The 10976-nt window shown below is 40.6% G+C and overlaps 1 protein-coding gene across 1 annotated transcript; it reads left to right on the top strand.

Moving 5' to 3' along the window:
• The first annotated feature begins 2611 nt into the window (after positions 1-2611).
• Positions 2612-4763, top strand: Clec14a (C-type lectin domain containing 14A). Its single transcript, XM_021202244.1, has one exon. The coding sequence runs from the start codon at positions 3034-3036 to the stop codon at positions 4414-4416; it is 1383 nt and encodes a 460-aa protein (XP_021057903.1). The 5' UTR covers positions 2612-3033; the 3' UTR covers positions 4417-4763.
• The last annotated feature ends 6213 nt before the right edge of the window (positions 4764-10976 follow it).

Below are 10976 nucleotides of genomic sequence, written 5' to 3'. Positions count from 1 at the left end.
ATTTAAAGTATATATTCTGTACATTTAAAGTTATTAAAAGTTGTCTGTCTATGTATAATAATTTATAGATTTTTATCACTTAGCACTGTGTTGCTAGGGTTAAGTCATATTATTTTATTAATCTAAGGATAAAAATATATCATATTTATTGAGTGAATATACCATAATCTATTTATTCCCTGTTTCTGGGAAGTTTACTGGATTCTTAGTTTTATTGATAGGAACAATAGAACGATAAAGTTCTTTTACAATATTCTGTTATGTGTGTAGGAATTCCTCTTGGCTACACATATATGTTCAAAAACAGCTCTCTCTCACACACATACAAATTTACACATACACAGAGGCTTGGAATTTACCTGTTTCAAGTATTTGAACTCTACTGGCGGTACAATAATATCTAAATACTCACACAATTGAAAAATAAAAGTTTTCTTCCTGTCCACTATTTCAGGTATATTATACATTTCAAAACATGGTAGTTGTATGTAGGATAATAAGTAATGAAAAATAATGTATGTCTGACTTTGGGTTGATTTTTCCCCCTAATTCTGGTCTTAACATGCTTTCAATCCAAAGATATGGTATATAGTCATTATGGCCAGTTTATTCTTCTCTTATATCCCACTACACAGAATGCTGGACAGGGAGAACACACATAAGGTTCCCACTTATCTGCGGTCTTGCTTAGTCCAGAAACATTTCTCCTGCCAAGCGACTTTCAAAATGTTGAAGAACTTCCACTGACTACTCAGCTTTGAAATCGCTTTTGTCAAAATAGGTCACGGTTCGTGGACACATGTCCAATTCACAGTCATGGGCTTGCAAAGGCATACAGAACTGATCCATGCTATTAAGTACTGTAAACATTCACTCAGTTAGATTTCTGGACTTTTCATAGTTCTTTCTTATAAGACAACGTTCCTCAAGGTAAATGCAAAGCCATTTTGTATGTCTCAGATATTAGAAAGAACTGAGGAATGTCATTTAAGTTGGGAAACAGAAAGGGTAGAAGAAAAATCCTTGTGCAACTCCTCAGTCAGAAAGAGCAGGCCAGTTTGATGACAATTTTTCATGTTTACTGTCTCCTGTTGGGATACAAGGAATTCCCGGATGTGATAGTAATAACAAAAACAAGAGAGAACATACACAGGTTATCTTGACATCCTCTTCTTGCTTCTCGTTAACAGAAACAGTTCAATCCAGTGCAGCAAAGCAAGTGAAAACGTGCATAGGAAGGCATTAGAGATAGCAACTTCCATTCTGGTTGCGGACACTTACAAGCATGTTGCCTCTTTGAGAGGGCTAAATATAGTCTGTTTCTAAGTACATGACATTTGCCATTGTGAGTCAAGACAGACAAACGACACATGTTATTATAAGTATATAGCATTCTCCAAATTGCTGCAAACATAAAAGAGCACTCATAATTGAATGAAAAAAATAAAAAAGAAATGATAAGACATTACCTCCTTCCTAGGTATGGTGGAGGAGGTTTACTGTAGAAATAGCTAGGCCCATGTGGGGAGATGGGGAGGGGAGAGGAGAGGGGAAAGAGGGGAACCAGATGCAGCAGCCAGGAGTCCAAAGGTACAAAGAGAGTGGGGTAACCAGATCAGAAGGACAGTCCATGTCCCTGTGAAGGAGAGCTCAGGGAAGGGGGTGGGGTATGCCAGCCTGGAGGACCCTGTAGCAGACAGGGACCAAGGGATACCAAGAGAACCAGTAGCCAGTGTCCTCTTTGTTATGTTAAATAGGCAACTCAGCCATTTGTCCCCAGGTTGAAACCTAACAATAATGCTGATTTTAACCTATTTTCCCCACAAACCTTTCCTTCTTTAATTCTCCTCCATTTCCAAATGAGCAAGTGTGCACATTAAAACAAAACAGCCATTGGAAACTGAAGTAGCTGATTCAACCATTTCTCAAATTACAGAGTATTATTTTCCGGTGTCGAATGTGTATTATGATTGCATAAATAGTTTAATTTTCAAAATAAAGATTTTTGAGCTTTTATTTGTGTCCTTTTACACTTTTCTTCCAGAAATGTTGGCAGATAATCACAGGAGCTGTGATTTTCCATAGTTCAAGGATAAAATCACACACAGATGTTATTCGGCCTTATAAGACCGTGAACTCATTCGCATATGACCTAATAGCCTCAAGAGGGTTTGAGCATGTAGTGGCCACCATAATTAGGGCCTGTAGCTATTGTTTGTCACCTCGATGTAAATATTTGACCCAATCAGCCAACACCTGTATTTTAAAAATAAACAAATAGAAGTACAACTTAAACTTTAAGGCAAGTGCTGAACAGAGGAGCTATTTTTCCATTGAAAATGCCCAAAGGAATTCTAGGCCCCTTGACTGGCGATTTGCAAGTCTGGGTTTCTTTTGGCACAGTAAAGAAAGAGAACTGCCCCTAGAGATCAGAGGTTTTCCTAGTGAGGCCTCCAGCTTAGAAAGAAGTAGGAACATTCCTCACAAGATCCCTCCCCCAAAACCAGGCTCAGGAAACCTCCCCCAAGCCTGGAACAGTCTACAAATTATACAGACGCCAACTCCACAGTCCCGGACACAAACACAATGGGCGGGTGTGGGCTTATGGTTCCTGCCCACAATCATCACTGCATTCTGAGATCCAAAGTCCAGATAAGTGTGAGCAAGGAAAGAGCCTCACTTGATCCCCGTGGCAAACGTCTTTTCTCCTGCTTATCTAAGCGGGGCATTTGGACCCCCTTGGCCCAGTGTGTTCCCAGCTTTGAGGCGCCAGCTGTGTTCCTGACCCCTGAATAAATCAGGGCCACACAGAGGGCTCTGGGACACATTTCCTGTCACAGCCTAAGGAAAGCAGTTGGTCAAGGGAGTGTTGTGGGGGACTTTTCAGCTGTTGGAGGATGAGGGTTCAGGAGAGGCGAGGGGAGGGCACACATGGTGGTAGAAAGGGCTGTAGAGGGCGGTGACTCTAGAGAAAGCTCCCTGCCCTCCAGCAAACCAGAGGACTTGGGAACAGCTGTGTGCTGAGTCTCCAGGATGAGGCCAGCGCTTGCCCTGTGCCTCCTCTGTCCTGCGTTCTGGCCTCGGCCAGGGAATGGGGAGCATCCCACGGCCGACCGCGCAGCTTGTTCGGCCTCGGGGGCTTGCTACAGCCTTCACCACGCTACCTTCAAGAGAAGGGCGGCGGAGGAGGCCTGCAGCCTACGGGGCGGGACTCTCAGCACCGTGCACTCCGGCTCGGAGTTGCAAGCTGTGCTCCTGCTCTTGCGTGCAGGTCCCGGGCCGGGCGGAGGATCCAAAGACCTTCTGTTCTGGGTGGCTCTGGAGCGCAGCATTTCACAGTGCACCCAGGAGAAGGAGCCTTTGAGGGGTTTCTCCTGGTTGCACCCGGACTCAGAAGACTCGGAGGACAGCACACTACCGTGGGTGGAGGAACCACAACGTTCCTGCACTGTAAGGAAGTGCGCTGCGCTCCAGGCCACCAGGGGAGTGGAGCCTGCTGGTTGGAAGGAGATGCGCTGTCATCTGCGCGCTGATGGCTACCTATGCAAGTACCAGTTTGAGGTTCTTTGCCCTGCGCCTCGCCCGGGTGCCGCCTCTAACTTGAGTTTCCAAGCTCCCTTCCGACTGAGCAGCTCCGCGCTGGACTTCAGCCCTCCTGGGACCGAGGTGAGTGCGATGTGTCCTGGGGACTTCTCCGTCTCGTCCACCTGCATCCAGGAAGAGACAAGCGCACACTGGGACGGGCTTTTCCCAGGGACAGTGCTCTGCCCCTGTTCTGGGAGGTACCTCCTTGCTGGCAAGTGTGTGGAGCTCCCTGACTGTCTAGATCATTTGGGAGACTTCACCTGCGAATGTGCAGTGGGCTTTGAGCTGGGGAAGGACGGACGCTCTTGTGAGCCCAAAGTGGAAGAACAGCTAACCCTCCAGGGGACCAAATTGCCCACCAGGAATGTATCAGCCACTCCAGCAGGTCCTGTGACAAACAGAGCACGGCCAGGTCAGATGCCAGGAGAGATGCCCCAGGTCACTGAGATTCTTCAGTGGGGAACACAGAGTACTTTACCTACTGTTCAAAAGACCCCACAAACCAAGCCAAAAGTCATGGTCACACCATCAGGAAGCTTGATCCCCACACTGAACTACACATCTTCGCCCCCTGTTTCTCTGACTTTCGACACCTCCTCCTCGGTGGTCTTCATACTTGTGAGCATAGCAGTAATAGCTTTGGTCATCTTGACCATGACAGTGCTGGGGCTTTTCAAACTCTGCTTCCACAAAAGCCGTTCCTGTTCCTCCAGGACAGGGAAGGGAGCTTTGGACTCGCGGGGCGTGGAACGTGATGCTGAGGCCACCTCTTTGCACCACAATTCTGCACAATGCACTGACACTGGAGTGAAGAGCGGCACTGTGGCCTGAAGGGCTGAGCTGAGGGTTCTTCACTGGCTGGGAGCACTCTTGGATTGGGACACTTAGGGAAACACCTCAATGCTCACATCTTATGTAGACTTTTTCAGCTCCAACAATTGGGGAAAGAAGAAAATTTGCAATGATTACTGTGGAAGTCCTCCTTCCCATAAATTTTATTTTGAGTTAAATCTGAAAGAGATACTTGTTCCCTGAAAGGGGAAAAAGTGGAAGCTGTGGGCTGGCACTGGAAGACAGGGTAGAAAATGTCGGAAGACATTTTCCTGTGCTCTGGGGGGAATTTGGAGAAATGCTTGAATATTTCCAGTACTGGGAACAAATAAATAACACTATAATTTGTGGAACATTTATTTTCATCCAAAATGGGAAGGAAATATCTATATTTTTCAGGCTAGGAATATATTAGCTTGAAAATTTCAGGCAAATAATAAAACATTGTTGAAAACCTAGACTAACATATGTTTGACTTAAACAAAGGGTGTTATTTAGGAATAAAACATTCTGAAAATAGCAACTGGCTATGGGTTTGCTCGGAAGACACACAAGGGTACACTCTACACTTTGGGGGGAAACTCTTTATACACTAGCTCCTTCAGAACTAGTCAAGTTTCCTGTTATTCTTTTATCCTTGGTTTTCAAAGTCACTGTGACTGTGTTCTGCTATAAATCCGAAGTGCAATGTTGCCAGTTTCTGACTCCAGAAGCAAATTACAGTTGACCACCAAACCAAGTGTTTACTGTGTGTCCTTGCCCAAGGAAACAAATGATTTGTGTCTTCCTTTCCCAGTGTTTGTGTTCTCCAGTGTAATGACCTTCCTATCCAAGCCACCTTGTAGACATCAAGATGCTGATCCTCACTTCCAATTACGATGATGTTAATTCTCAATTAAAACGTTAATGCTAAGTATTGATTTGAAATCTTCTGGGTGCATTAAAGCCAAAGGAAACTTGGCTTCTTCCAAAGTTGCTAGATTCTTGTGCCCTATTTAATCCATGCGGGTGGGGTGGGGACACTTGAATGTCAAGCCATTTCTGTTTCTTCTCAATAGATTGTGAATACAAAGACAATGTGTGTGCATCAGGGGATTGTTACAACTGAGCAAGAGTCTTTGCAGGCAAAACGGTGGGAACTTGCTTTCCACAGAATTAATAGTGTAAGAAGGAAATAATAAATAAAAATATAACACCTTGTTATATGTTAGCATATAATAGAAAATATCACACATTCAGTGGTAAATAATTAAGGCATAATAATAAAAAACAATCTGGTTGAAGCCAAAGACCTTGGAGAATATTTCAGTTAGATTAGTGAGATTTTTGTAAGTGTTGTAAAGTTTTTGTGTGAAGAGAAACAGAGAAATAAACTCACTCGTGGGAGAAAATGAAACTAGAAAAAACTGGAGTTATATTTTTCTAGAATCATTTTTATACTCTTGATTGTACTAAGAATTGATTTAAAGTTAGCAAATAACCAATAATAAAATAACGTAGAAAATTAAGAGAGTTCAATATATGAATCTGTGTTCTAAATATAAAATCTATGTGTTTAATATTGTTTCACTGAAGGAACAAATTGAGAGCTTGCTTCATATGAATGTGGTTTTAAATAGTTACAGTTAAATAAAAATCACAAATGAATTCAAATTAGCTGTTAAGATTCTTCAATTTAAACCAGAAGCTAACAATTACATGAGTAAATGGCTCCCACCAAGTTCCTCATCTGGTCAGCTACATATTCCAGTTTTACTTGTTCTTAGCATTGTAGTTATCTTCTCCACTATATGCTCTCTCAGCCGTGGAGACAACTATTCTAGTACAATATGTCCTGTTTGACTTTATAACTTAAAATATAGCCTCATCTATAAGTGGACTAAACACACACACACACACACACACACACTCAGATGTGCTTATTTATGTAAACACATAGCTAAGTGCATGGGTATGTGTGTATATGTATATACATAAACATTTTGTTTTAGAGAAGGATGCCCTTCTATTAGTCTTTCAGTAAATTAGAGCATGTATAATTATCACATAACATGCAACAGATGACAGTGTGGATCTGGGGCTCAAAATGCCCTATGTGAAGAAAAAAATCATGGTGACCCAATTCCTTGAATATTGTCCCCCACTATAGCTCAGAGGAGAATTAAGGAACCTTATTTGTTTATATCTTAAATTATTTCTTGACAAACCAGACAAGAAAGAACTTCCTTTGATTTCTGGTTGTGGTGGTGGCCTCCAGAAATTGTTCCAATGGCAGAATAAGGCCAGTTAAGTACAGGACCTCCTGAGTCCTTTTGCAGGTAGGAGTAATGTGCTCACTACTGCCTCTCTACTTCTCGTACTTCCTCAACATGTTTGAGGTTCATTCCTTTGCTGGTTAAAGCCTTCTGCTCTCACATTCATCCTTCAGTTTCCTACACACCCATTTCCTTACAATTAAACATGGAATCCCTCCCACAGCCTTTCTTTCTACCCTTCACCCTGTCACTATCTTGCACACTAACATCTTTTTGCATGTGGCATAAGGCTCTTACTCTTCAGACCCTGTGACCTGTTCTTCATTTTAGTCATTCATTCCCTAGCTACACAAATTAAGGTGATTCTGAATTTCTTCCCCATCCCAGACCTCAATGTCTAATTTCCATATGCAAGTGTTAAAACTTGTGCTTGAGTAAATTTGCCTGTGATTAGAGGCAAATGGTTGCCGTTTGAACTTTGACATTGTTCCTTTCTTAAATTAGTAAGCCTTGCAAAGACTGGTAGCCTGAGATAGAATCATTCTATCTACTCAGACTGTAAGTTTATTAAAACCAGTTGTTTTGCCTGAATGTTCAAGGGGCAACCAACAATGAGCAGGTTCACAATTGACTTAAAGCTTGCTTCATAGGATGACACTCATGTGACCAAGAATCATGGCTGGGGAACTCATAGTCCCTACGTATGAACCAAGTGCCATTATATTGCTAAATAGACATAGTATCAAACCTCCTTCCAAGTATTTATGGTTATAATCATAAATCAGTGTAGCACCCAGCCCCTCACTAGGGAAGCTGTTCGCAGTGGATGGTGATTAACAAAGAGACTCACAAATGATCAACATATACAGAATAAACGAGTGTCCAGCTGTAAGTGGGCATTTGTGAGGCTAATATCATGGAAGAGAGAACAGAAAAATAGTGCCAAAGGTCTGGGAGGACTCCTGGGAAGCTGTCTTTGGGATGTGGCAGAGCCAGTATACTCATAAACTCTCAGCAGCTGAGATTGCATGCACAAGACCAGCATATATAAGATCAAGGCAGTGAGCATTCTACACTGAACAAAGTTGGGCCTCACAAGGCTTACCTGCCATTGAGGAGTTATTGGCACTTGAGGAAGGGAGAGTCAGTTTTCTTCAGGGGTATTCTCATTTTCCTTGTGTGCTCCCCTCCATGCATCCACTTGGACAGTCCTAGTTGGACTCAGTGAGTTTGAAAATAAAATGAATTTGGGAAGAAGATGAGGGGTTGTGTAGTACAGGAGAAGATGGAGGGGACCGACAAATGGAGATGACCTAAGTTTATTGTAAACAAGTATGAAACTCCCAAAGAATAAAAACCAAAAGGTTTGAAACTACAAAAAGAATGCATAAAATATGCCTCTGCTCTGAGACAAGAGGCATATTGTATGAGAAAAGAATCTATTTTCAATAAAAGAGAAAAAAAGAAGAAAGATGTATAGCCATTAATCTGAGAAGGAGAGTTGTTTTTACAGAACTGTTTATGAGTAAGTTGCCAAATGATGCGATGCGACACTTCACCTCAGAACATGTTTCTGCTTCCTTCTAGCTTTTGCCCAGTTTGTTGTCATTAAATTAATCATAGTGTTTGTACTTTGTAACATCTCCTCTTCCATTTGAGAATTCTTTCTATTTCTTGTTTGTGTGAACCATGAATTAAAAGTCAGCTAATTTAACTCTTTATTAGTTTGTGGGGAATTGCAGACTGGTCTCCAGTCAAGCTGAGGTCTGAACCCCGATGGTCATAATTCACCCTATATGACACGGTAGGTGTCCCTCTGCTACTGGAACTCCAGCCCCTGCCTAAGGTACCACCTCCCACAGCCCCCACAAGAGAAACATGGTCAGTGGTCACATGAGCAATGGCCCAAGCTTCTGACCTTCAGGTTAAACTCCTCCCCAGTTACCTAGCAACAGTGAAGACCATAAAAAGGGTTGTGAGTTATGACCATCGGGGTTCAGACCTCAGCTCGATTGGAGACCAGCCTGCAATTCCCAATATTAGTTTTGATGTTCTTTTATTCTTGGTGTTTATTGGCAATTAGTTAACAAACTTAATAAAGTCCACTTAGCATGTCACATAATCCTCCCATTGAAAGTATAAAAATGTAGTAGATTTACAAAATGGTCAAACCATCATTATAAATAAACTTAAAATTTGCATCACCAAAATATTTTTTAAGCACAATATTTATTGGTCTACATTAATTTTGGAAAATAATAGGATTCATAGTTAAATTCTCAATCATGTTGTGTATGGTTCACATGTGTTGTTATCTACTTCACAATTTATTTAGCCATTCATCTGTTCAAACACCTTTGGGCTACATCCTGGCTATTGAGAGCAGTGCTGCAATAAGCCCAGGTTTACAGCTATCTTTTTCATATATTGATTTCATTTCCTTTGGATGTGTAGCCAACAATAATATATCTGCTTTGTATGGCATTTCTACTTTTAATTATGAAGTTTATTCAGTAGCTATACTGGTTTACATTTTCACCAAAAATGTGCAAGAATTTCTTCATTACATCTTCAATGGCATTTGTCATTATGTATTATTTATTATTATTATTATTATTATTATTATTATTATTATTATTATTATACCACCACTCATAGCCATTCTAAGTGGAGTGACATGTTATCTCATTATAGATTTGTGTTTTCATCTTCTAATGTCTAATGGTATTTTTTTATAAATTAATATTAATTTATTTCTTCTCTAGAAGAGAGTCTATTTAGATCTTCTACACAGTTTCAACTGGATTGCTTGTTTGCTACTATTTATATATTATGGCTGTTAGCCTTTTTTCATAGAGCTGTCACACACTTCTCTCACTGATAGGCTGTTTCTTCACTCTGTTGAAGAATTGCCGAAGTTTCAACATTCAAAAATGTTTGATATGTTCTAATAGTCTTGATAACGTTTTCCTTGTTCTTTGCAGGCTTATACAGAAAATTATTGCATAAACCAATATCACAAAGTGTTTAGCCATGCTTTTCTCTAGTAGTTGTAGAATGTAAGGTTATTGATCAATTTTAAATTGATTTTCGTACAAGGTGATAGATAGGTGTGGAGATTTAATCTTTTGCCTAAGGATATACAGCTTCCCCAGAACTACTTGTAACAGAGGCCAACCCTTTTTCAGTGTATATATTTTTATATGTTTGCCTAAAATCAGGTGATGGCTGAAAATTTATTGTGTCTTATGTTTTCTATTCTATTTCATTAGTCTATGCGTCTGTCCCTGGGCTAATACAATTCTTTATTGTCACTGCGGTTTTTGTAGTATGACTTAAAATTAGATATTATGATAGATCCAACTTGGCTCTTTTTACTCAAGATTTCTTTGCCTATTCAGGATATTCTGGAATTTCTTAATGAATTTTAAGATTGTTTTCCTAGTTATATAAGGAGTATCATTGGTATTTATATTGTTTTGAATATATAAATCAATTTGAGAAGTATGGATATTTTAAAAATATTAATTCTCCTAGCTTATGAACATGGAGGCCTATCTGTAGTCTAGTATCTAAAGTTTATTCATCATTATGTAATTTTTATTGTTAAGGTCTTTCACCACCTTAAGTTTATTTCTATGTTGTTTTGCAAGTGTGTATATGTCACCTTTAAATTGAATTGCTTATATGATTTATTTCTAAGCAAACTCATTATTGCTGTATACATGGTTTATTAAATTCACTTTACAGTTTTGATGGAATCCTTAGGTTTTTCTATGTACACAATCGTATCACATACAAACACTGGTATAATGATCTCTTTTTCTACTAATTCTATTTTTTTCTTTTTTATTATTATTTTCTTTATTTACATTTCAAACGCTATCCCGAAAATTTCCTGTACACCCCACCCCACCCCTGCTCCCCTACCCACCCACTCCCACTAGTTGGCCCTGGCCTTCCCCTGTGCTGGGTCATATAAAGTTTGCAAGACCAAGGGGCCTCTCTTCCCAATGATGGCCGATTAGGCCATCTTCTGTTACATATGCAGCTAGAGACACGAGCTCAGCGGGTACTGATTAGTTCATATTGTTGTTGCACCTACAGGGTTGTAGCCCCCTTCAGCTCCTTGGGTACTTTCTCTAGCTCCTCCATTGGGGGCCCTGTGTTCCATCCAATAGCTGACTGTGAGCATCCACTTCTGTGTTTGCCACATAGCCTCACAAGAGGCCGCTAATATCAGGGTCCCTTCAGCAGAATCTTGCTCTATGTCTTTTATTTCTCTCTCAAATGATTCTTTGTCTA

Source organism: Mus pahari, chromosome 7 (assembly GCF_900095145.1).
Source record: "Mus pahari chromosome 7, PAHARI_EIJ_v1.1, whole genome shotgun sequence".
Classification (NCBI taxonomy): Eukaryota; Metazoa; Chordata; class Mammalia; order Rodentia; family Muridae; genus Mus; species Mus pahari.
Note: the sequence above shows the minus strand (reverse complement) of the source record. Positions and strands in the feature narration are given on the sequence as shown.

Coding starts and splice junctions, on each gene's coding strand:
- Clec14a (XM_021202244.1), top strand. CDS start 3,034: ATGAGGCCAGCGCTTGCCCTGTGCCTCCTCTGTCCTGCGTTCTGGCCT.